This window comes from Nannobrachium achirus (assembly GCF_963921795.1).
Source record: "Nannobrachium achirus genome assembly, chromosome: 21".
Lineage (NCBI taxonomy): Eukaryota > Metazoa > Chordata > Actinopteri > Myctophiformes > Myctophidae > Nannobrachium > Nannobrachium achirus.
The window spans coordinates 57,863,053-57,891,013 of NC_137828.1; the positions used below are offsets into that span (position 1 = coordinate 57,863,053).

Here is a 27,961-nt window from a genome sequence, read left to right on the forward strand (position 1 = left end):
TAGCTAGCATTTAGCCTTAGCTTGGTGTTGTTTTGCCACCATTTATCCGTGTCTACCTCTATTTAAACACCATTTAAACCTTACACGTTTTAGTTATAGCAAGTTGTTGTTGTACAGGCCTGTTGCATAGCAAACAGTTTATATTAAGTAACGTATTAGCGTGTTTTTTTCTCACACTAACAAACAAACCAACAAATAATCATGGAACCAGTGGAAGTCAGTAGCGACGTACCCCGGGTGAGTACATTTTACATTCACAACGTTTAGAGTGTCACGTTAACAACGTTTAGAGTAATGTCCCGTTAAATACACTAACGTTTAGAGTAGGAGTAGACCTACATGTATTCTGATTACACAGCAGTAGATGGTCACAGTAGAGGCACGGCCATGTCTGGACTCTGGACATGTCCAGACATGTCCCCAATGGACAGCAGCACACACTGTCCAAATCCTCAGTGTCTATTTAACCCTGAGAGTGTTTGGTAATAACCATATATGGAGATCCATGTACTGTATATGGTACATTATGCCCATACATGGAGATCCCTGTCTGAACCAGCCACAAAGATATGGGCTGTCTTCCTCCATATATGGGCATTCCCATATGAAGTCCTGTTAGATATTGGCTTAATATTGATCAGAGATCTCAGGCACACACTGTCCAAATCCTCAGTGTCTAAATTTAACCCTGAGTGTGTTTGGTTCGATTAATGTGTACACTGACTCAGTCAGAGTTGCAGACCTAAGGGTCCATTTGGTTCCATCTGTACACTGACTGTTACAGACCTTCATTTGGTTGACTTGGTTCCATTTGTACACTCTCAGAGTTGTAATGGGATACCTTTTAATACTGAGTATTTTCACTGTGAAATCATGTGCGTGAATACGTGTAATTATCTGTATGATTCATGTTGTTGTTCATTCCACCATGATTCCATCAGAATGTTTATCCAGATCTGAAAAGCATGTTCTGTTTACTAAAGAGCTGTTTAACACTGTTACTGAACAGAACTCTATAGCAATGATTAATATCACACTATAGAGCTACTGAACAAGCACTCTATAATAATAATAACAACTTAAAAACAAAACAATGAACGTTTCGCTTGTATCTGTATCAGAATAATAGAGGTTTAACTATTACATTACATGGTGATATTTTATTCCTAAATATGACAACACATGACTCACCCCTAGGTGGAGCCATTATGACACCAGCTTTTGTAACTGTAATTTAATGTTATGGTGTATCACAACTATTATTGACAGTCATATGTGTGGGTGAGTGTGGGTGAGTGCGGTTACGTGCGTGTGCTGTGCGTGCATCTCGGCCCGTAGCCCCTTAGATTGCTTGCTATTTAGACGGATGCTAGGTTCATCGTTTACCTGGTATCCTATACTACATGTCATTTTGATAGTGTATTGTTTAGACCATACATGGGCAACTGGCGGCCCGGGGGCCACATGCGGCCCCAGTGCCTTCACTTAATGCGGTCCACAGGTTATTATCGGATTCAGCTGTTACAATTCCAAACATGCAAACATGACCCGCTTTAATTACTTGAGTCTATATTAGTAGTTGAATAACTAGTATATTAGTATTACAATGTTAGTATTTTTTATGTATTAATGACTAGTATAGTAGTATTAACATTATTATTATTTATCTCCAATGTGTTTATATTTAAGTTAAAGGGGAAGACCACCCATTTTCAATATTGAACTATGGGAATAAAAAAAAGTTCCCCCTCTTCTGTGTTGCCTAGAACTGGAGGATTGATTTTTGGGTTTGTATTGTAAAGTACAATGTGTGATGTCATCAAGTTGTGATTTGCAATACAAACCCCAAAATCAATCCTCCAGTTCTAGGCAACACAGAAGAGGGGGAACTTTTTTTGTATTTCCAGATTTTCCACACAACTCCTCTAAGGTATATTAATGACATAGTTCAATATTGAAAATGGGTGGTCTTCCCCTTTAAGCACAAGTTAAAATAAGTAGCTATAACTAAATGTATTTGAAATTAAAGCTATACTGTGTAAGTTGCTCAACTAGTGGTCAGTAGCGGTATTGCTTTTTTCGGCCGGAGTCGTCGCGGACCACCGCCGCGGACCACCGGAGCGGCGCCAGCAAACCACTGCGACCGATAGTAATCCGTGGAGGGGTAGAACGCATGGTAGAACGTAATTTTCTGGCCAGGATTTGTGGATTAAGAGGTTAAAATCCTTCACCATGGTAAACACTGTAGCCAAGCGGAGGCGCTTCCTGGAGACCAGAGCAGATAAGCTGTGATTGGCCGGTAGTGTACCATGTGTGCATGATCGGCGATGTGATTGGGCAACGTATACACAACGTATACAGATGATGCAGATTACGTCATTTTGGCGCGAAATCCCGCCCCTGTCACTGCTAAGAAGAAAACATATAAAGAGAAGGCTTCAGAAGCTGAAAATAACGGAGTGGGTGTTCTAAAACTTTAGCGATTTAACAGTTAGGACAATTTTAAGATTTGTTTTATAAAAAAAGTTACATGGTACAACTTTAAATCAAAATGTTACAATTCAGGATTCGAATCCAAAAATAACAAAAGATAATTCAGCATTCCAGTTCAAAAGAAGTACAAATAGCTGATCTACAAGCTCTGAGCTTGTAGATCGGCTATTTTTACTACTCTTACTGGAGACAAGAGGTTTTTGCTTGACAGTAACAATATGCATTGTGGCCCTCTGGAGTGAGTGTGGAAATATAGTGGCCCTCTCCAACATCAAAGTTGCCCACCACTGGTTTAGACTGATGCTTGGTTCTAGGTTTACCTGTGATCCTACAGTTTACTGAGGCACTACACACTCTCCCCCTCTGCTTTTAATGTACTCTATGTGTGTTTTTATAGGGCTGTCACGATTATGACATTTTACATGACAATTAATTGTCACTCAAATAATTGCGATTAACGATTTAATTGTGTATTTGTCGTTGACAATTACATTTCTGTTTGGCTTTGAAGTTGCACATGGCAATCATGACACATAACTTAAATATACAAAGAAATTACTGACATATTTGACAATTTTATAATTAATAGTGGAAATAGCCTACAAGGTCACAACACGTCTCATCGATGCGTTGTGAGCTTGTAGATCTGCTATTTCTACTACTTTTTGAAAGTGTTTTTAACCATATTAACATTTCTCAACATGGAAACGAGTATGAAGATAATGCAAAATAATTGCGATTACCTCAAATAATTGCGATTGACGATTATGTAATAATTGTGACAGCCCTATGTGTTTGTGTTTACCTTGCTTATTGTAAGTCACCCTGGATAAGAGGTGTGTGTGTGTGTGTGTGTGTGTGTGTGTGTGTGTGTGTGTGTGTGTGTGTGTGTGTGTGTGTGTGTGTGTGTGTGTGTGTGTGTGTGTGTGTGTGTGTGTGTGTGTGTGTGTGTGTTAGAGCCCATGGGGGCGTCCGGCACAGACCCCCAGCTGCTCTCTGTCTGATGTGATGAGTGAAGAGCTCGCCAAACAACTGGACGATGAGAACTACGACCTGGACCAACTGTCCGAGTAAGACCTGTGTGTGTTTGTATCAGGGGTGTAGTTGTCCCGATTTAAAATAAAGCAACACGGAACTAAAAGTTCCTATGATTGGCCGCTAGTTGCGCTGTTCTGGCACCAGAAGCAACATGTTCTCCATGGGATTCTCATCCATTTCCCCCGAACTTTAACATTTGATCTTACCTTAATAAACATGGTCTTAACTACTTTATGCCTCCCCTCCCCTCCCCAGGTCCAGTGTAGATGTGTTGTCGTGCATTCCAGAGCCAGAGACGGACAGTGACCTTGTGCTGGCCAAGATGCTGCAGATGCAGTTCGACCACGAGTTCGACACCCAGCTGCGCCTGGAGGAGAAGAAGTTCAATGGAGACAGCAAGGGTAAGGCCAGGGCTCCACCGAAAAGATACTGTCGTGCCGGCGTCGGATGGCATCAAAAAATGAACCGGGGCGAATTTGAGTGTCCGACGTTGACGTCGGCAGTGGAGCACCCTTCATTAACTCATTTACCGCCTCCCGATTGTCCCGAGAAAATCCCTATGTTTCTCTCCGCCAGGCCCGATAATCCAGAGACTTTAATATGCTTTAATCGCTATAAAACATTTAAAAGTATAATCGTGGGTCGGGCTCTAATCACCCTCGGAAAAGTGCTTCCGGTCGCATTTCCGTATCCGGCTTGATCGGGTTTCCGTATCCCGCCCGACCGGATACGCGTTAGCTTCCATGTAAACAGTAGTAGACGCAGCTCAGCGATGGAAGTGTATTATTATTTTTTCTCCAGAAAGCTGTTAGGATTTAGAAGACATTTGTAGAATCAGCCTCAGGTCTAATGGGTTAAGGTAACTGTGTGTGTGTGTGTGTGTGTGTGTGTGTGTGTGTGTGTGTGTGTGTGTGTGTGTGTGTGTGTGTGTGTGTGTGTGTGTGTGCGCACGTGCGTGCACAGTGTCCATCTCCTTTGAGAACTACCTGAAGGTCCATCCGTACGAGGACAGTGAGAGCTCGGAGGACGAGGTGGACTGGCAGGACACCCGATACGACCCCTACAAACCAGGTACCATTCCCTTACCCGACTCCTGCTTGCCTTGCACAACGTGTCTGTTTAAAACTACCCCCCAAAAAAACAATGTTCACACACAAAATATTCATGTGAGCACTGTTGATTTCAGCTTAACTACACATTCGTTGCAATCAATTAAAACTCTTTGAAGGTCCAAAATGCCATGGTCTCCATAGACTTCCATGTAATTCATAGCACGCTGTTCACAGTTTTCAAACAAAAGAAATCCGCTTGGAAATCCGTTCAGGCATTCATGAGATAGAAGCCATTATGTTTTTACATTACGTAAACAAACATGGCTGCCATGTTTGAAAGATGGGGTTGGTATGGGGGTTAAACATGCAATTTCGCGATCACGATCATGCCTAATACATTTTTTTAGGTCCAAAAAACATTTTAGGAACAAAAAAAAAAAGAAAAAATGTTTTTTTTCTTAACCATCATTTGAGTCCTCTGTTAAATCTTATATAGATTTTTTTAAGTTAAATCTCTGCATTAACTTAAAAAGGGTAAAACAGATAATAATGTAAAACATGATTGCTTGGGTTGCAGACAAGCCTCAGGTGACGTCCAAGAAGGGTTTCATTGGAAAAGGAAAGAACATCACAACCAAACATGACGAGGTTGTGTGTGGACGCAAAAACGCTGCCCGCATGGACAACGTAAGATGACTGTCTGTCTGTCTGTCTGTCTGTCTGTCTGTCTGTCTGTCTGTCTGTCTGTCTGTCTATCTATCTATCTATGTCAGGGGTTCCCAAACTTTTTTGTCTCAGGGCACCCCATGAGTATTGTTTTAATCCAAGGCACCCCTACATTATAATTTTCACTCCCAGCACCTTATATTTATAGCACATCGCTGTTGTCGGGTGGAAACCTTGTATGTCCAAAACTGTTCATTTTGTATTTATCATCTATAAAATATACTAAACTAGTGAAAACAGCAGATCTACAAGCACACAACGCCTCGCCTAAAATATCGTCACTGTTGGGCAGAAACCTCGTATCTCCAAGTTTCAAATGTGTATGTCTTTGGGTAAAGCAAAGCCCTGCTTCATCATACAGTACAAGACTGTCGCACAAAACTAGTGAAAACAGCCGATCTACAAGCACACAACGCCTCGCATTAGTACATTTTATAGATGATAAATTCAAAATGAACAGTTTTGGACATACAAGGTTTCCACCCGACAACAGAGATATGCTATAAATATAAGGTGCTGGAAGTGAAAATTATAATTTAGGGGTGCCTCGGATTAAAAACATATTCATGGGGTGCCCTGAGACAAAAAAGTTTGGGAACCCCTGATTTAGACACTGGTCTAATCAGAAACCAGCCAATTTGCCAGTTTGCCAGAAAAAAAAAAACCTTGGGTTTTAGAGGTAATTTTCAAATCGGCCCTAGGTTTTTAAGGCTTTTTTCGGACTTGGGCCTAAATGGGTTAAACATATGGCAATCTTTTACCCCCACCCCTCTCTCTCTCTCTCTCTCTCTCTCTCTCTCTCTCTCTCTCTCTCTCTCTCTCTCTCTCTCTCTCTCTCTCTGCAGTTTGCTCCAGGTGTGCATGTAGGTGACGGGTTGGTCATGGATCTGAAGCTGTCCAACCAGGTGTACAACTCTCTGAAACAGCACTGTTACAGCGAGCAGAGACGCAGCGCCCGGCTGCACGAGAAGAAAGAGCACTCTACTGCTGTGAGCACGAGCACACACACACACACACACACACACACACACACGGCACAATTCACACATACATTCACATGCATGCACGGCACGCACACACATTGGGGATGGGCGATATGGAAAAATACAATATCACAATATTTTCCCAAGCTGTATCATGATACACTATTTTATCACGATTCTTTTCCCGTTGATTTTATTTAAAAAAAAAACTAGACTCTCTGGGATCCTTTTGGGAGTTCTAAATTCAACTTTACAAGTATGTAACTCTGACAGTATACAAATGAAACCAAATGGACCCTTAAGGGTCCATTTGGTTTCATTTGTGTACTGTCAGAGTTAAGGGGAGACCTTGACATTTTAAAGTTTGAGAACTACTGATTTAGACGAAAATGCAGGTTTAAATTGAATCCTGCAATCAAGGGTTAGGGTTAGGATCTCTGTATTAACGATTTAACAGGATTTTTTACAAGGCTCTCTCAACTGTATCACGATATATACAATACCTCTGAAAAGGCGTATCGTGGAAACATTGTATGGTCTCAACGATAATTATCACCATATCGCCCACCCCTAACACACATACAAATCTCAGTCAACAACGCTAAACCATTTGTCTATTTCTGTCTCTCTCTGTCTCCTTATCTCCATCTCTCTTTCTGTGTGCGTGTGTCCCTGTGTCCTTCTCTCTGTCTCTTTCTCTGTGTGTGTCTCCCTCGTATCTCCAGGAACAAGCGGTAGACTCTCGTACTCGTCTCCTGATGTTTAAGATGGTAAACAACGGGGTTCTGGAACACATCAACGGATGCATCAGCACTGGAAAAGAATCTGTCGTTTTCCACGCTAACGGAGGGAGGTGAGGCGCACGCACACACATGCACGCACACACATGCAAATTAGTCTAAGAGCATTAAAATGAAGAGGGGCTACCCGTCAATTGAATAGTTACCTACTTTCTCCCGAGGGGGAAATTCAGTATTAATAATTTCAACCCAACCCAGCTGATTCGCTGCCCACAAGGAGCGTGTGAGCAATTAGGGGTTAAAAGTCTTGCTCAGGGACACGCATCAACATTGCTACCCTGGCCTGGAATCGAACCAGGGACAACCAGGGGATCTGGTTCCCCAGGCGGGCTCCCTAACCATTCAGCTATGGAATGGAACCTGGGACAACCAGGGGCTCTGGTTCCCCAGGCAGGCTCCCTAACCATTCAGCTATGCCGCCCCTTGAAACAGGAGCAGCCACTGGAAAGGGCTTCAGTGGTAAGCTTCTTAAAACTCCTAAAAGAGTTAACAATTTGAGTCTGAAATGCCAAAGTAGGAGAGGGTTTTTCTTTTGCCTGCCTCCATGTGCAGTTGAGTTGCTGTGTGTAACACACACATTTGTTGAACGGAGGTCATAAAATGTTCAGATTTATTCATATTTTCTTTCCAAATATAAGCCGGGAGATGAACTCATCTCACTGATATTGTGACAGGCAACACACAAAACATAACCAAAACAACGGGTTTGGCGATCTGTTGGGAATTGACACCTGCAGGTTCTCAATGTTTGTAAACATATAATTGCGTCTACAAATACTGGAATTCAATCCAAAATTGAGGAGTCTTAACACCTTCTAAGCCACGGGGAGCCCCTTAATGTTAAAACCGTACTATATCGCACATCCCCCCAGGGACTCTCAGCCACGCCGTACATTCCCGGACTTTGTCTTTAAAACCGGAATAAAAGCTTTTGATCCGAAAATCGGCGATCGTCTAACCTTCCCTAGTCACCACTCGTGCACTGATAGCTCATGCAGACCGTGCATGAAGCAGAGGTGACGTCAGCGCCTCTCCTTCTCCAAGGCTACTCCCAGCCATCCGTTTGCTGTCTGCACACTCGAGCTCCTACAGCAGCCATGCTTGGGGCTATGCTAGCGAAACTTTTCAGTTCTGTTCTTCAGTCACACATGGACTATTTGCGGGGACATTTACGTGAAAGGATCGCGCACGCGAAACGCACGGGGACATCGACGATCGGCCAAAACCCCCATTCTATCCCAACGGAAATCGAGAAAATCATGGTGAGTTACTGGCCTGGGGAAAAAAAAAAAGAAAAAACAGCGGCGCTGTTCAAGATGGAGGGGCTGCGGGGTCATGTTTATAAACATAATATTATGTCTCAGATCACAATACAATAATAGAAATGTCACGGCTAATCTACCAACCACCATTCTATTTCGGACGTCAAGGTGTTAATATACCACTAAAAGGCTGACAGTGACCAGAAATGGCCACCAGAGAGCAGCAAAGTCCACCAACCAAGAAGATATGATATACATTGGATTCACATTATCAGTTTATAGTATTTGTATAGAATAGTGTTTGATAGAATGAGATGGATTTGCATTAATGAGAACAATTTGTTATGTGTAGGATAGTGTACCAGTTTGAACCATTTCAGCCCTATTTTATATTCCATCATCCGATGGTTTTGCGTGCTGGAAATAGCGAATCTACTAGCTCTGCAATTTTTGCCTATGAGATGCCGAACATACTTTTCAATATAGATTGAATGTGGTTAACCGTGAATACTTGTATACGTTTGTGCATGCGATGTTTTATGGATAGATAAAGACTTGATAGGCTTACAATTCCGAAAAGTTTCAGGTTGGAATGAGGGTTTGTAATAAGCATTTCACAGTTGGGTTTAGCGGTTCAGGGGTTAATTAAGCCTGATTTATACTTAGTGGCGGGCGAGCTGTTGTGCACAGAAAATAGCAGATGTGCAAGCTTGTAGATCAGCTATTTTCGGCTTTAGGATTAGGGAAATAAATTGCAGAAATGGAACATTTAAAAACGCTACTTGTGAAATCGCCGTCCTAAACTATGGTCTGCTATTTTCGATTTCTCCAAAAGGCCCGTTTTAGAAATTTCAGCCCCTGCCTCTCTAACATTCTCTGCATGTCCCTGCCTCCCTCTCTCCCAGCATGGAGGAGCAGAGTGTTCCGGAAGAGGTGGTGCTGAAGGTGTTCAAAACCACCCTCAACGAGTTCAAGAACAGAGACAAGTACATCAAAGACGACTACCGCTTCAGGGAGCGCTTCAGCAAGCTCAACCCCAGGAAGGTCATCAGGCTGTGGGCCGAGAAGGAGATGCACAACCTCGCCAGGTCAGTACGAGGACCACAGTGGAAACGAGAGCCCCCCCCCGGGCCTTTCTGTGTGGAGTTTGCATGTTCTCCCCGTGTCTCCGAGGGTAGATACCCTCACAAAAACATGCAGTAATCCTGGTCTCTATACTGCCTCCCCCTGGCCAGCCTGATGGAGGGGAAAGGAACTGGTTGGAATAACGTGTTCCTTCCACACGCTACGTCCAACTGGGGAAACTCTCCCCTGTCAGGTGAAAAGAAGCGGCTTGGACTCCTCATGCATAGAAGGAAAAATGGATTACATTAGATAATTGACACCAGTTGAAAAATGGGTTACAAAATCATGGAATAACATTGGATAAAACAATTTAATCAAAGAAAGGAAACTAGAGCCCTGGACTAAATATTTTGACCTGGAATTATGTTATACTTGAAAAATCACACCCGTGTGAACTGAGCGGTGGTTTACCCACCTCATAGATCATGTGTACCGATTTTTGTGACATTTGAAGAAAATATGTAGGAAAAGGAGCAAAAAGTGTGTTTTGGAGAAAATTCAAGATGGCGGAAAATCTATCCTGGCGCAAATGGGCGAGGCGTATATGGGGAGATGCGTCTTGACCCAAGGAATCCAGGGAAAAAATAATTTAAATTTTCCGATCTACGGTTCAAGAGTTACGGGGCAAAACGCAAAGTGGGCCGTTATAGTGCCACCATGAGGCCGAGTGATGTAATTATTTTTGGATTCATTCTTAAAATCATTATGAATCTCCTCTCCGAGGTTTGAAACTGTAGCTCCTATGGTTTACGAGAGAAAAATACTTGAAAGTGATTTCTTACATTGTCCCATTATAAGTCAATGGGGACAATTAAGCGTCGTTTTTTGCCGATTACGTCGGCATGGTAAGGCAGATCGGAACGAAAGGTAATAGAACACCATTCCCGGCCGAGCCGCACATTTTGATGTATATATTGCGCGAGTGGCGTAAATGGTGCGGCACTAGTTACGCGCCGAAGTTTAGGCTACATACAGACAGACACGGACGGACGGACGGAGACCCACACACACGGCCACGTATAGGAGCGCTGTGACCACCGCTCAAAAATAGCAGATTGCTATTCTTGGAAAGTCGTGAAAATGTATGCAAATCTTTGAATATACTGTATGTATTTTTACATGTGTAACTCAAATTTTGCTTCTGGGGGTCTCTGGGAAAGTTTGAGCACCACCACTGACAGAAACGTAGTAGTCCGGCTTGGTATATATATTTTTTTATTGTCCTAAAATGTTGTCTATATATATACATTCATGAAACCACCTGCTGACCGTCTGTCAGCATTGAGCAATTTTATTTATAGGGGGTAAAAGTTTGTCCCATTCACTTACTATACACTATACTATAAAAGGAAAAAAATACCTCCAAAAAATCTGCTTTAACTCATTCATTGCCTTTTCAAAATGGCCCCCAAGTTCCTCACTGCCACGTTCCTAAATTTCTAGTGCACGGATCAATTTTTAGTGCACGCCCATTCCTAGATCATGCACCATATGTGTAGTACTTTTTCACAGCTTTCAAACAAAACAATCCGCTTGGAAATCCGTTCAGGCATTCATGAGATAGAAGCCTTCAAAGTCTTCAAATGTAAACAAAGATGGCTGCCATTTTGAAAGATTTGTTTGTTATGGGGCTAAACATGCAATTTCGCGATTGTGATCATGCCTAATACATTTTAGGCATTTTTGTAAAAACATTTTTGGAGCCGTGTGCAACATGGCTCCCTGTGCACAGCTTTCAGCTTTTGTCCCGTCTAGTGGGAAAAGGTTGTTTCGTCCAGTTCGAACAGGATCTACGCATGCGCGACTTTAACGCGCACACACCGATTGCACACACACACACACACACACACACACACACACACACGCAGTAAGTGCAGCCTCTGTGTGCGATTCTGACAGTCAGTACGTGTGAGATGCTGCTAGCAACAGGGCTAGTAGAATGAGACCCCATAACTCTATGTATGAGACAGACAAAACGGCAGAGATTTTTGTAGCAGACAACCACAATCAAAACTACAATATAAGCGCTGACGGCGTCGCGCGCAGCAAATGCCGAAGTGTTGAAACGGCACATCTGTAGACAGCGCGAGCCCCATGACACACCCTCCCAAGAACATCAGCGCTCCAACTTGTACACGAGCACATAGTAGCCTACGTCCTTTATACAGTGCAGACCCCCGCACCAACACGCTAACAGTGACCAGTCTGACCACCAAATGCATGCAAAAACGGCCAGCGAACCCACATAGCAAACAACATAGTTAACATCATAACATAACAGCTAGTTTATCTGCGTTCTGTTCAGTTCAGAACTCCATCCTATGGGTGGCACTCTAGCGTCACAGAACACCCCTGAGTTGCACTGTACTTGAGTTATTTTTCCATACGCCAACTCTCTTCACCAAAAATAGCCGATCTACAAGCTCTTTGTGTTATATGTTTGTTAGGCCTATTATGGACAGTATTTGTTATTATTTCAAAAATAGTAAATATGCTGCATTTGCATAAAGCAAGTATTTGTCTACTCCCATGTTGATATGAGTAGAAATATCTGTTTAAGGTAGATTTAGAACAGATACGAAATATGCGATTAATTTGCGATCAATCGCGCGATTAACTAAGAACGATCATGCGATTAATCTGATAAAATATTTTAATCGACTGACAGCTCTAACTAGACCACAAAATGTATAGATCTAGAAAACATAGCATTTATAGTTCTAGAACACATATAATTCATAGATCTAGAACACATAGAATCAAAAACATAGATCTGGAACTGCTCAAATTCACGGCTCCACTTCGAACCAAGGTTTGATTTTTTTTTACCTGGAAAACTCGGGAAACTCGGGCCGTGGCAGTCTGGGGGTACTGAAATAACACGGGAAACTCGGGCTTGGCTATGAATGAGTTTTAACCCTTTCAGTGCCCAGAATCACCACTAGAGGGCGCCCAATGGCCATAGAATCCACCATAGACATACGCTGTATATGCACAAGCCGTGCGCAGCCATGACGCGCCTGAACACTTTCCTTTGTGCATGAACAGGAACAGGATGAAGTTAGCTTGAAGTTAGTGATTAAACCTTGCACACCTCATGGATATGCATGGAACAGAGAAAATGAGCTCTAAAGATCCTGGATTGCATTGGAGTGGATGGCAAATATCGGCGGCGTGACGCTCTCGCGGGCCGTGTAAACAGATGACGGCCGGCGGCCCGGCTCGAAAATTTAGCCCGGTGCTTCGGTAAGGCCTCTGGATGTTTTTTTTAATTTTTATAAAAAGCCGAACTAGTTCAGGATCGGCACCCCGAACGTTAATAAGGCCAAAACTATCCCGAACTAGTTCGGGATAGGGCTGTCCTCGACGCAGGATTTATCAAGTCGATTCGAGTCGCGGGGGTTAATCCGACGCGTCGACGAATCGTTTATGTAAAAAAAAGAAAAAAAAAAGAAAAAAAAAGTGGTGCTTTAAGCTTTTAAACCACGTCAACGTAATACAATAAAACAGCAATATGTTTTAAGCCTTTAAAGTGAATTAGATCCATGAACTACCGTGCATATTGAGACATGATAGCGGTGGACACTGGACATTAATGACGATAAGATTGCGTCCAGCCGTGCGTAATTTGCCGTGTGTAATTGTGAATTGTGGAGCAGAGTAGAACAACGGAGGAGAGAATAATGCATCTCTTTGACAGCATGTCGTGTATTATTTCCACAAGTTGTATTTTCTCAGAGCACCGCTGCTGTATCAAAAGAGCTATGTTGCCGATCTGGTGCGAGATAATAAAAAGAAAACAGTTCGCCCGTCGCTATTCCTCAGCCTGAGTCCAACCACCACACACCCACGGCAGTGAAAGTGAAAGCGCATCGCGCTGGCTCTGCTGCTTCTTTGGCCAGCTCTCAAGTAGAATAACAACTCGTCGACGCATTTCCTTTCCAAGCGGTTAACTTCAAAATAAGAGCTCCCTGTTATATGATCAAGGCAACTTTCAAGTCACGTGAACTGATTTTATTTTTAAGTCTAGTAGTAGGAAGTATGGACTCAATAAGAATTACATGACAGTCACAGTCCAGCGCTCTCATACCGCACCACAGTATACTGGTGTGATAAAAAAAATTATATATTTTTGACGGCTCGACTCAAACAATTGGCGTCGATTCCGGGGGCTTAAAACGACGCGTCGATTCGTCGATTTTTAGAGGACAGGCCTAGTTCGGGATAGGCACAATAAGAGTTAAGTAGCATGTGAGGGGTCAAACTAGGGGTTTTTAATTATTATTCTTTGTTTTGCATGAAAAACATTCCTTGGGCTAAAAATGTCCCCTATGAATCACTAAACCATAGTTTTGTGCGTCTGGTTTTAGGCCAAGGAATGTTTTTCATGCTAAACAAATGCTTGCAATGGATTCAGAATCATTAAATAACCCTAGTTTGACCCCTCATATGCTACTTAAAGCAGATTTTTGGGGGTATTTCTTTCCTTTATTGCGACCGTCAGGTCACATTTACTATCAAAACCTCCACCGGCCGTCCGTCCGTCAGTCCGTCCGTCCGTCAGTCCGTCAGTCAGTCACACGTCACACGTCACACTTTTGCCCTGCTCGTATCTCCGCAACCGTTGCCCCGATCCATGCCAAATTTTGCACACACACTACTTGTTTGCCAAACCACAACCTCCACCCTCCATCAATTCTCACATGGCCCTCTTCTAGCGCCACCATGAGGCCGATTCTTGCAAAACACATTTTTGGACACTGCTCCTACAATTTTTGCCCTAAAATCACGCAAATCGGTACACAGCATGTCTACACTCATCTCATTAACACGGATATGTCCCATTTAGCGCCACCTTCAGGCCGATTCTTTAAAACACATTTTTGGACACTACTCCTACAGATTTTGCCCTAAAATCACGCAAATCGCTACACAGTATGTCTACACTCATGTCATCAATATGGATCTGTCCCATATAGCGCCACCATCAGGCTGATTTTTTCAAACACATTTTTGGACACTGCTCCTACACATTTTCAGAATGAAGAAGGCGGGTATCTTGTGTCCGGAGGTGGTGTTGTTAAGGAAGCACATCCTGGTGATGTCCTTCATCGGTAAGGACCACCGCCCTGCTCCCAAGCTGAAAGACGCCATGCTGGGGCACGAGGACATGAAGACGGCCTACCACCAAGTCCTACATGTAAGACACCTACCATCAGCCACGGTTGACCCATTAACCCAGTGGTTCTCAACCTTTTCAGTCCGCGACCCCCAAGAGTATCATATTTTAACTCAACTAAGAGTTGAGGCATTACATTTTGTATATCACGGTTCTATTGTGAAAATAGCAGATCTACATGCTCACAATGCCTCGTGTTGCGAGGCGTTGTGAGCATGTAGATCTGCTATTTTCACAATTTCTGCCTCTAATATTTGACAATTTGGTCAAGGTTTAATTTGTCATTTTAGAGGTATTAAAACGTCCTTAAATTGTAAGTTCAGAAATGTGCATAAACCTTCTGTACACTTAAACTTTATGTTGTTGTTTTTTTTTTGAGCGGTGGTCACACCGTCTCCATAGCGTGGCCGTGTGTGTAGGTATGTTTGTTTGTTTGTTTGTATGTGGGTCTGTATGTAGCCTCAAGCTTGTGGTGTAGTACCTTTTCTGACCACACATGTTAAGGGAGGGGCGCTGTTGTTCAGGCCAGGCCCCCCCCACACACACACACACACACACACACACACACACACACACACACACACACACACACACACACACACACACACACACACACACACACACACACACACACACACACACACACACAGGGGGGGGGGGGGGGGGAACCACCGCTCAGTTCACACGGGTGTGATTTTTACTGTTGAGTGAGAAAACAATGTTGCACATTAAGTTAATCATCTGGGGACCCCCCAAAATAATTTAGGGTTTCTCAACCTGTGGGTCAGGAACCACTGCCATACACTACCCTGTACACATGCCGGTCGGCTATCACGATCATGACATTGTACCTGACAATTAATTGTGAATAACTCTGCTGTCTGTCTGTCTCTCTATAGATGATGCAGACTCTCTATCAGCAGTGTAACCTAGTCCATGCTGACCTCAGTGAATATAACTTGCTCTGGCACGATGGCAAGGTATGTTGTACGTGCGTGTGTGTGTGCGTGCGTGCGTGCGTGCGTGCGTGCGTGCGTGCGTGCGTGCGTGCGTGCGTGTGTGCGTGTGCTCGCGCGCGTCTGTGTGTGTTATTAATCTACAAGATCATAACCCGCATCGCAACACGTTATGAGCTTGTAGTTCAGCTATTTCAACTATTATTCCCCAAGTATAACGTTATTAAATGAAAGTGAATTCTTAGATATTTCTAGGTTATATTGCCATAACTGACCTGTGTAACTTTTCTTTATGAATCTACAAGCCAAACAGAATGTGCTTTCTAGTCATATGTTCCAAATCATTAACTCATTTACTGCGATTTAAAACATCGCTGAACTTATGAACTGCCAGGTCTTCCTTACCTTTTAACGTGGGCACGTGCACAAAATGCGCACGATCTGTGCACGGATCATGTACCAGGCGTGTGTAGACCCAATCAGCTTTCAAATAAAAAAATCCCAGCGAAAAAAGTCCTTTCTGTCGCCGAGCAGTACTGCTCCATGTTTACATGGAAGTGAATGGAAGCTGCGATATGGTCCCGCGTAGGCATGTGCGCGTGGAAATAAGGACGGAAACAGTTCTTCGAGGGGCCGATCCAGTCTGGATCGGCGATAAACAGCGATCATACTTTTAATTGTTACATAACGATTAAAGCATATTAAATCTTCGGTTTCCTCGGTAGCAGCAGAGAGGTACAGCGGAGTTTCATCTGGGATGGCATTAACTTTTTCAATGCCAGCCCATTTCAGTGTTTTTTTACGACCACAAGAAAACGCTGTCTACACATCTATCCGTTCTGTCCATTCTTTTCAGTACCCTGGGTGACGCTAAATTCCACCATTGTTAGACTCATACAACCATGCTAACAAAATGAGCAAATACCTACTTTCGCGTCTGGCGCTCCACGCATGCATGTGGAACCGGGTTGCCACCAGCTGCTCAGATCTTTTTTCCGATTGAAAATCCAACTTACGAGTGAGGAGAAAAGTGTGTTTGTATGTATAATGCATTCTAACCAAAATCACAAGGCAGACCCAGAATGGACCGTGCACTTCCGCGTTCACGTTCGGTCACATGATCTGCCGCTGGAGGCAAGCAAGTGTTTCGAATGAAACACCTGTTTTATAAAACCGGCAAAAATAATGTATTTTGAGTTGTTTTATAACAAAAATAGCCTATTCTCGTCAATCTACATCAGTGGCCTAGTTGCCTAATTAATGATTCTCGTCAATCTCTGCCAATGATGGTGACAATGATGGTGTATTGTTTGTTTTATTGTGTAGCCAGGTGTGATAGCAATGGGCCCTATTCTTCAACTTGGTTGTAAATAAAGTAACTAGGAGATATTTTCTCAGATCTACATGATATAATGCAGCACGACTCACCACGATTTAACGGTTATAAGAGTAAGTGACCAACTATCATGGCACGTGTTAGAAGTTTACCACGTTTAATCCCACCACCAAATAACAGGTTAATAAAACAACAACGAAAGAATATTGTATAAGCACATACATATTTAATTTGAGGTTTGGCACTATTTTAGTAGATTTTGCATGAAGAAGAAAGCAAGTTTGGTAAGTCAGCCTCGGGGAAGACTTGAGAAACAGCGGACCGCCCTGCAAAACTGAGCGACTGAAAAACGTGAATGAATCAGACTACTAACGTGGGAAGTTGCGTAAATTCCTTTACGTTCAAAAATAGGGGCGCAAACAGCTTAGTGAACCGAGGCCCATTGTTGCGACCGTCCACCTCCACCGGCTGTCTGTTAGTCCCTCCGCCAGTCTGTCCGTCACGTCACGCCACGTCACACTTTTGGCACTATCCATGCCAAACTTTGCACACACACTCCTTGGCTGGCAAACCACAACCTTCGCCCCTGATTTCTCACATGGCCCTCTTCTAGCGCCACCATGAGGTTGCTTTTTGCAGACGTATACATGCGACCTGACAGTCGCTTATCTCCCGATTAGGGAGTCTTACTGGTGTTTGTGTGGTGTGTGTGTTATTGTGACGTGTTAATGTGGTGTGTGTTTCCTACAGGTGTTTGTGATAGATGTCAGTCAGTCGGTAGAACCGAAGCATCCTCATGGTCTGGAGTTTCTCTTCAGAGATTGCCACAACGTCTCCACGGTAACCACATGCTTATTGTTTTTGTAACCACGGTAGCCACATGCTTATTGTTTGTTTTTGTAACCACGGTAACCACATGCTTATTGTTTGTTTGGGTAACCAATAGCAGAACACTGACTTGGATTGAAATTACAATGATCTTTATTACAAAACACAAAAGGCACAATAATATTACTAATATTAACACTTTGACTGCCATAGTTTTGCCATAACTAATGTAGATTAGCTGCCAAGGCTTTTTCCCCATTGTATTTACCTGATTTTCGGCGGCTCCGTGTACGTGGTGCCATTGTGAGGGTTCTGATTAATTTCACGCGGAGAAGAAAAAATACAACCGCGATGGTCCGTGTGTACGTTATGGTCCATATAAAGCAGGCCGTTTTGACCCAACGCATGATATGGGAAAAGCTGGGTCTGGATTTAGAAGCTTTATTTATAACGTTTAAATTATACACTATATTATAAGGTTGTGTGTGTGTGTGTGTGTGTGCGCGTGTGCGTGTGTGTGAGTAGTTCTTCCAGAAGCAAGGCGTGACGGAGGCGATGAGCGTGTACGAGCTGTTCAACTCGGTAACAGGATTGAACCTCACCATCACTGCTGACGATGAGGCCGAGTTCATGTCCCAGGTATGTGCACGCGCACACGCACACACACACACACACACACACACACACACACACACACACACACACACACACACACACATACTATACAATTAAAATACAAAGTGGTTCTCAAACGTTTTAATTTCAAGGACCACCATAACTCTGAGCGGAACCAAGTGGAACCAAATAAATCTCTGAGTTACAGACCTGTAAGGGTCCATTTGTAACCACCTCAAGTAACCCAGAGTGGACCACACTTAGAACCACTACAACAAGTAAGACTCCCTAAATCGGGAGATAAGCAACCGCCAGGTCGCATGTAAAAATCAGCCTGATGGTGGCGCTAAATGGGACAATGCCATGTTGATGACATGACTGTAGACATACTCGCCCTCATTTATCAATGAAGTGTAAAAAACTGTCTATTTTTTTCACCAAATTTTGCGTAGGGCAACGTTTGCGTGGCATTTACGAACACGTCCTAAACAGACACACCTGGCGTACATTTGATCCCAGCGTTGATAATTGCGCAGGCTGAAATTTAAATAACACGCCCTTAATTATTCTTGAAACGTGTGAATGTGGATGTGAATGTGGGATTAACCAACGGTACAATCTTTGACGAGGCTATAGCACTGCAGCCGACATGAATGACACAAGTCACTGCCATGAATACTTTTGAATATTAATTTAAACCATAGACTATACGTGCCGTGGCGTGCGCAGACAGAGCGCGTTCATTTGGTTACAAGCATCCCATGGCCATGAACTCACGCGCAATGCGCGTTTGAGTGCTTAAACTAGCAATCATGTACCGTTCCCGCACGGGCTGGTCTTCTCCCCGGTAGGCCGTGGACCCCCAAATATCGTCAGCGTGCGTGCGCTGGGCTGGGCACAGCCAGGTTTGGACCTTCGGGATTTATCCATATTTAAAAGGACTCACGTCACTATAAATTGGAGGCTCCCGGTCCACGAAAATGTATAAAATCACTGCTCTGGCATGCGTTCGTATATGTGCTTGTTCTGAGCCAGATCTGCAATCTTAAAGGTGATACACCATGCAAAAAAGTATTTATGTCATATTGTTTATGTCCCAAAAACGTTTTTCAAAAGGTTTGAGGCTAAATTACCACTCCTGAATAGAGAGCCTCTCTCTTTTTTGAATGGCTCTCAGAGCATTTCAGCTGCAGTACCACCTTTGGCCTGAACTGCGCCACTCGCCCCCCCCCCCCCCCCCCCCCCCCCCCCCCCCAAAAAAAAATCTTTTTGAAAAAAATCTTTTTGAAAATAAATAAATATATATATATATATATTTTTTTGATGATGACGTCACAATCGGCAGATGACGTCACAATCGGCAGCAAATCTGGATAGCCTGTTTTGAGAACCCGTGGGATACTTTTAACCTTCGCCTTCTCAAAACCAGAGAAAGATACAACGGTCAGAAATGGGACTTTGTGAGGATAGAAGGTGCTAGTGGGACCCCAAAAAAAGGTTTTAAAATAGGAAAAGTGAAATTTCATGGTGTATCACCTTTAAGATTTAGACTGTTAAAGCACTTAACAGTAGAAATTGCTTCCATATCGCTAGATTTTAATTGCTTGTCATTGTAACTTGGAAATAAAATCGGCGTGCATGCAGGGGCGGTTTTTATAAACTGGGGGCTCCCCACAAAGGTAGTAAAAGAGGCCCCCCCATGAGCGTGCGTGAAAAATAGGTATGCGCGAAAAACAGTATGTGTGCGCGCAGCAGCGCGAAGCGCAGGAATTAAAAATGCCACCCTCCAACTCAATACCTATTCTGAAAAAGTGATGATTTAGCATGACAAGACAATGAACTTGACAAGACAATGAAGAGAGGAAGGCAGAGGAAGCCTATTTGTTGTCATTATGGTTGGTTTTAACACTTATGTTGCAATGATTTTTTCTCTTCAATGTCTCGCGTTGCCATGGTTACCATAGACTTCCATGTAATTGTGCAAGTGTGTAAAAAGTGCACGCCCATGCCTAGATGATGCACCACGTGTGTAGATGCTGTTCACAGCTTTCAAACAAAAAAATCTGCTTGGAAATCCGTTCAGGCATTCATGATTTATCAGCCATTATGTTTTCTTCAGATGTAAACAAACATGGCTGCCATGTTTGAAAGAATGGGTTGGTATGGGGGTTAAACATGCAATTTCGCGATCGCGATCATGCCTAATACATTTCTGGAGGTCCAAAAAAAAATTTTTAATTTTTTTTTTTTTTTTTTTTTTTTTTTCAAAAACGGCCCAAACTCGGGAAACTCGGGGTTGGCACAGCACTAGTACCAATACAAGAAATCTATATTTGGGCATAGATGACTCATCGTGACCTCATCATGATTTCAATCGCTATAAAAGGACTCTCAGTGACATACACTCTCCACAGATAAAGCAGTCAACCAGCCTACCAGTCAACCCATTCTTTGATTACTTTGTACAACTAGATTAACTTTTCAATGGCATCCCCACTGGAATTGACCGAAATGTACGACAGACAATGCCGGTCTTATACCAGGAAAGAAGCATTTCTTCGACTCAGACCTTATCGCCAGGGTTGGCTTATAGCAGCTGTCGGTAGATAATGCCGGTCTTATATAAGGGTCATTTGTGTACGGTGTGATTTGCCATGGTTACTCATTGAAGTTGAATCTCCATATATGGAGATAACCTACGCATCACACTAAGTCTGACCTCACCAGCCCATATTTGGGCATGAGCAACTTATGTCTCCATATATGGAGATATGATGACATCACACAGTCCTCAGCCGATGATGTGGCGTGATGTCATACAATACACAAACAAGCCCAGATATGAGCAGGGCAAAGGTGTGACGTGTGACGTGTGACCGACCGACCGACCGACGGACGGCCGGTGGAGGTTTTGATACTAAACTGCGACCTTACGGTCGCAACAAACTCGGGAAACTCGGGGTTGGCACCATATGTGTTAAATACCTAACCACAATCATTTTGGATCTATTTGATTAATTTAAGAAGAGTACAGTAAGGTAAGTAAGGTAATCAAAGGTATATAGAGTAGGCCTATTGGGACATATTTGATGCAGGACAATAATTATTTTAATAACAATAAGGGAATATCAGTGAATAATAATACTTTAAAATTTATATTTTTACAATTTCTTTTTAATTATTATATTTCAAAATATAGATAAAATAATTTATTTTCTTAACATCATTAATTTTCAAGCCTAATATGTGTAATCTTTGAGTACAGTTTGGATATTGCACGTATGTACAGGGAATTCATAGAGAGACAAGAGAGAGAGCTGATCACTTAACATTCCAATCAATCAACTCAATTGTCGCCAGCTGGTCTCTGTGTGAAATCTATTGACTCCAGTGAGCAGTTGGTCAATTCTTTAAAAAAATCATAACTTTTGACAGGAATGGGCTAGAGACTTACTTGTTTTTCCTAAATGCTCAGAATAATGAGCCCAGCAGGGGGCCCCCTCTACCTAGGGGCTCTACGCAGTTGCGTAGTCTGCGTAGAGCAAATGCCCGCCCCTGCGTGCATGTCTATGATAGTGAGAGCCGGCTGTAAGCTTTTATAAAATGTTATGTTTTCACAGGGATTATTTATTAGTGTGTTGAATATACATTTTGGAGTGGATACATGAGTCAACTAGGGCTGTCTTCGACTCAGGATTTATCAAATCGATTCGAGTCGCGGGGGTTAATCCGACGCGTCGACGAATCGTTTATGTGTAAAAAAAGAAGAAAAAAAAAAAAAAAAAAAAAGTTGTGCTTTAATGACTGGAGAGGAGGCGCGACCGCGACGCATTGATAGAGTACCGGTACAACAGCTGTTGTAAACCACTATGATTGGTGGATTCTCTGCTTTGAAAACTGCCTGGTTGTAATGATCGTATGCCTCTCCAAGGCTAAAGGAACAGGGCTAAGCGCTAGCATGCTAACGATTTAGCCCTGTTCCTTCAGGTAGGCTAAAGGTAACAATAATGTAACATCACTGCGTCGATGCAGAGCGACACACGGCTGCATCACAATGCAAGCAAATTGTCATAATCTAAAACTTTTTAAGAAGTCCTCTACTCCACCGCAGTCCTCTGCCTTAGACCACCACCGCAGAGCTACACTCAGCGAGTCAGCGCAGCGGCAGTGAGTGAAAGTGAAAGCGCATCGCGCTGCTGCTTCTTGGTCAGCCTTAACTCTTCCCACGCTTTGAACGTTAACGTTCGCCCCATTTTTTACAGAACCTCGATGCCAATACGGCGCTCGTTCGGTTCGTTCGTCTGATGACTGTAAGCTGATGAGGGGTCGCGCGGCCGTCTACTGTAAACACATTTTCCGCGGTGATGGTGTAAAAAATCCATTATGCGTTAGATCAACGGAGAACAATTCACTTCCTTGTTGATTTCCTCCGGCTGTAAGGCTCTATGGCCAGTGACTGGTCTTCTTCTTCTTCAACACAACAGGCAAATTCACATTCATTCTCGCATGACGCCGCCCTCTGCTGCCTGGCAGACCAAAGTGCACTATTGCACAACCAAAAAAAATAAAAATAAATAAATAAATGTCTGTCTGTCTATCTACTATAACGTCGCCAAGGTAAGCCGCTTTTTGATGGCGCCAGACCCAATAAATAAATAAATAATCTGGCAGTAGGAGAGTTAACAAGTAGAATAACAACAAGTCGACGCATTTCCTTTCAAAGCGGTTAACTTCAAAATAAGAGCACCTTGTTATATGATCAAGGCAACTTTCAAGTCACGTGAACTGGTTTTATTCTTAAGTCTAGTTGCAAGCAGTAGGAAGTATGGACTAAATAGGAAGAACATGACAGTCCAGCGCTCTCATACCGCACCGGTGTGATAAAAAAATAATATATTTTTGACGGCTCGACTCAAACAATTGGCGTCGATTCCGGGGGCTTAAAACGACGCGTCGATTCGTCGAATTTTTGAAGACACCCCTAGAGTCAACTAGTTAGACATATTGCTGCCCCGCATGTCTACAATGAAATAAGAGGTGTAAGATCAATCCTACACCACCTCAGAACCTGACGTGAGATTTCATCCTACCCTAGACCAACGTCAAAGTCACGTTGTAATGGTAAATGTCGAGACTTCCCTAAATTTCGGTGTACGCCCAAATTTTGATCTGCACCACGTTGATAAATGAGGGCCAGTGTGTACTGCATAATGAAGGCCAAAATGATATAGATTTCTTTTTTTTTTTTAAGTCATTGACAGCTTTCATTAAACTTGGACTTTGAGGGTTCCCTGCCACGCGCTTTTCTTACCCGTGGCCGATGACAAAAGACCATACTGGAATCCATCATACTAGGGGTGTAACGATATAGTAACTGAATCGAAAAATCAATTTTAATTTGCAACAATCTACTATATCGTTTGCAAAAGCAAAATATTGTACCGTTTTGGCTTTGTATCGTTTAAAATGCGGTAATCAGTATTGAATCGTTTTGTAATGCAAAAAATGTATTCTATGGAAACTAAGTACTTGTGCCTTTTATTTAGCAATTTTAAGAGGGAAATTATAAAGACATTCCATAAAGCTACTCTTGGTCTATCGATAAATGTGTGTAATCTCTGTGTTCATGTCAATGTGGGTTTGTCAATGTGTTGAAATATAATGTATTTGCTAGATAATCACTGTGTTTACTTCCATAATAATCGATTTTTTACACATTTTACACAGATTTAATTTCTTTACTAAATAGTTACTATATCGATTTTAAATCATTGAATCAAATCGTATCGCCATGAATGAAACAATATTGTCCATGTATCGCATTGTTAACCTGATGCGTATCGTATTACTGTTAAAATGTATCGTTACACCCCTACATCATATGGTGCCAGAGATACAAGCTAATGCTATATTTCTGACCAGTCACACAGGATGTTTGCATGGGACATACTGTAGGTGTGTCTGCGGTGATGACCGTCCAAGAATGGTGGAGTTGCAAGAGTAGCTGAAATTAACATAATATACAGCTCTAGAACACCTCTGCTAAATGTTACAACAATACTAGTGGCGTTTCCATAAAAACCGTTTAATCCCCATTAAGGCGCTTAAATTAAATCCGATTTATGCGCTTTTGCGCATAAATCTTTTATGGAAACACTTCAAAATTCGAATAAACTTTCATTATCCGCAAAAACATTTATGCGCTTGGAGGAGGTGGATTTTGAGTCTTCATCGAAAAAACATAATGCGCATTAGTGAATGGAAACACTAAGCGATAAGTTTTGAATAAAAATGCATTGAATTTGCATCATATCGATTTGGCTGAAGGGAGCTACCAACTTTTTAGCGCCGTGTTCCCAATTACTGTACCTTGCACGGTGCGTTGTGTGCACTGTGTGTGAAGCTTGTCCGTCACATCACCCAAGTAAGTCCTGGCTAACCCTTCGTCATCACACCGTGTTGCGTGCCAAAAGTGGCCAATCTACAAGATCACAGCAGCTTGCATCCGCGACGCTGCAGCCAGACGTGCAGTGCTCACGTCTCGGATTCGGTTTGAAAAAATCAGCCCGATCCCAGCTCTGTGCACGGTGTGCAAGCCCGCGGGAAGTCATTTACAGCAGGTCGGTCAGACGGACCCAGGGTCTCCCAAGAATCGCATTTCATCAGTTTAATGGAAACAGGCTAAATTCGCTTTGTCTTTTTGCGAATTAGTGATAATTCGCTTCCTAACTCGAATAAGCTTTATGGAAACGCAACTAAAGTCTCTCTTCTCTCTCTCTCTCTCTCTCTCTCTCTCTCTCTCTCTCTCTCTCTCTCTCTCTCTCTCAGATCGTAGCTCTAGAGAAGCGTAATGAAGATCACGTCCAGAGGAAAGGAAAGAAAACCTTCCACAACGACTATGACAGCGAGGACGGCCCTCCACTAGACTGCCACGGCGGCGACTAAACACCGGCAGTCGGCCAAGTTGGAAGAGAGAAAAAGAGAATCCTGACGTCAGGACCACCTGTAGGGATGGGACGATAAGCGACATTATCTTTTATCGTGATAAAAAAACACGATAATCATGTCGTGGAGATTTAATTTATCGTGATATCGTCCTCCGTCATGCACTGGGATCAATTCACCTTTTATTTGCCGGTACCACTCAAACCCTCTATAATTGGTAAAAGGTGCTTTTAATATATAGTTTGTACTTGATACAGTCTTTTTTTTTACTCTCTACCAAATCTCTTTGCCAAAAAAATGCAGATCTACAAGCTCACAACGCGTCCCAATGTTCCGCCCCCAGGATAATGGATATTTTGATTATCGCGATGTCGTAAATCGCAAATTCTTTGCTCACAATAATCTTGATAGGACATTTTCATATCCCATCCCTAGACAGGACCGCCTGAGCCCTGTCACACTTATGCAGGGAGAATCCTTGCGAAACACACGGGGTGAACGGATTTGACATTCACGGATTCATCACAAAATAAAAAGAGGAATATACATTTTAACTCTGATGATTGATATTTATTTGTCATATTGTGAAGGTGTGAACGTTTTCAGGCCAAGGACCCCTTAGTTGAGAGAGAGATAAAGCGGGGACCCCCACATCCTTCATAGATTCCATATACAGTAGTTTCATAAACTTGACAGCACAATAATCAGTGTATTTTGGATTCATGTTAATGTGTGTTTTCGGATATTTAACCACTTGAAACGTCAAAACTTGACCTTTCATTCTGTACTTAGTCTGCTCTTTTTCCCCTCTACACCAGAGCTCTTTGCTGAAAATAGCCGATCTACAAGCTCACAATGCCGCGCAGCGCGAGGCGTTGTGAGCTTGTAGATCTGCTATTTTTGGCTAAAGTTCTCCGAACATGGACGTTAGGGTTCAAGTGGAGAAAAAAGGTTTCTATCGCACGAAGATTTGGAGGACCCCCTGTAGTAACTCTGAGGACCCCCGAGGGGTCCTGGACCCCCTGTCGAAGACCCCTGGTCTAAACAGTGGTTCTCAACCTTTTCAGGCCGCAACCTCCCAACATTTTGAACTGGGGATCCCCCACCCTGACAAGCACTAGCTGATCTGGCTATATCTTATGTTATTTGACAATATGGCCTATGTTTGATCCGTTTCAATAGTATAGTTTGTTGATTACGTTTGCTGCAGTAATGGTGTTTTTCTTTTCATTTATTTTATTTTCTTTTTTCTTAAAAACCTAAACCTAAATACAAATACATTGGACATAAAAAGAAAATACATTTTAATACTTCTATACTAGTCATTAAGCTACTAATATAGACTGACGGAATTAAAGCAGGTCATGTTTGGAATTGTAACAGCTGAAATCAATAATATATCAGTATTCTGTTATTAACCAGCGGGCCGCATTAAGTGAAGGTGAGGGCCGCAAGTGGCCCCTGGGCAGCCAGTTGCCCATGTATGTTATAAAGGGTCCATTTGGTTACCAAATCTCCATCATTTTGCTGGGGACCACCTGGAAACCCCTAAAAAAAAAGGGAAAAAAGTTTTGAAGGTAAGAGGTTTTTGAAATTTAGGCTATTTATTATTATTTTATATTATTACAAAACATCGGTTAAACATCGGCAATCGGTGGTCTAGTACTCCATCGGCAAACATCGGCATCGGTCAAGAAATATGGCTTTGGTCGGGCTCTAAATTATAGGATGTAGAAGAACTTTTATTTTTGATTGACCATATTCCAGTCCTATGCTACCACATCAAAACGGCATAGAATTGTGGACACAATCATATCAAAAGATAACAAAGTATTCAAAGTTTTGGGGCTGAGAGGCTAAACCTCATCAAATGGTGGTCCGTGGGCTCAAATGCCCAATGGATAATAAATGGACCCTGATTTGAAAAGGGTTGAAAATGTATGTGGGTGATTGAATTTCTAAATCCAACAGCTTGTTAAAGGGATCCCTGGCCAATACGACAAATATGCCTTAATATATTATAATTGTCCTCTATAACTACAATGTAAAATTAAAAACACCTTAAATATTTTATTTCTTCCAGAAATAGCTAATATTTCACTAAATAGGGGAAATGCCTGTCGCAAGTTGATGATGTCATAAAACCTATGGAATTTATGGCAAGCATGTGAAAATAAAAACAAACATAATACTTCCTATGGTTAATATGAGCATCAAATCAATATTTAAAAAAGTGTATTTCTTTTGCCCATGCATGCCATAAATTCCATAGGGATAGACCACACATGGTTTTATGACATCAACTTGCGACGGGCACTTCCCCTATTGAGTGAAATATTAGCTATTTCTTGAAGAAATAAAATATTTAAGGTGTTTTTAATTTTAGATTGCAGTTATAGAGGACAATTATAATGTATTAAGGCATATTTGTCGTATTACCCAGGGATCCTTTTAAGGCAAACACTAGTAAGCAGTTAATGAAACCAGCTCTTTTACTTTTGGGTTGGAAGCCTCCAAGGTTAATTATGTGATATTAATGTTTGGCTATTATTAATAGAATCAAGTTATTTCAGCTGTGGATGTGTGTGAGAGAGGCCCATGTGGAAATAAATGATCATTGAAG

General features: G+C 42.4%; 1 protein-coding gene across 1 annotated transcript; it reads left to right on the top strand.

Annotated features, from left to right (window-relative positions):
• riok3 (RIO kinase 3 (yeast)) lies at window positions 1-27,911 on the top strand. Its single transcript, XM_080751988.1, has 13 exons — window positions 1-237; window positions 3,451-3,563; window positions 3,787-3,932; window positions 4,495-4,602; window positions 5,161-5,270; window positions 6,155-6,298; window positions 7,018-7,145; window positions 9,260-9,442; window positions 14,520-14,679; window positions 15,558-15,638; window positions 17,701-17,790; window positions 18,304-18,417; window positions 25,222-27,911. Exons 1-13 carry the CDS (start codon window positions 202-204, stop codon window positions 25,336-25,338), a joined length of 1,530 nt encoding a protein of 509 aa, XP_080608114.1. The 5' UTR covers window positions 1-201; the 3' UTR covers window positions 25,339-27,911.
• The last annotated feature ends 50 nt before the right edge of the window (window positions 27,912-27,961 follow it).

Bases quoted from the DNA above. Each gene is read 5' to 3' on its own strand.
- riok3 (XM_080751988.1), top strand. From the start codon at position 202: ATGGAACCAGTGGAAGTCAGTAGCGACGTACCCCGG. The intron at 3,564-3,786 runs GTAAGACCTGTG...TCCCCTCCCCAG, and splicing joins GACCTGGACCAACTGTCCGA to GTCCAGTGTAGATGTGTTGT. The intron at 3,933-4,494 runs GTAAGGCCAGGG...GTGCGTGCACAG, and splicing joins GTTCAATGGAGACAGCAAGG to TGTCCATCTCCTTTGAGAAC.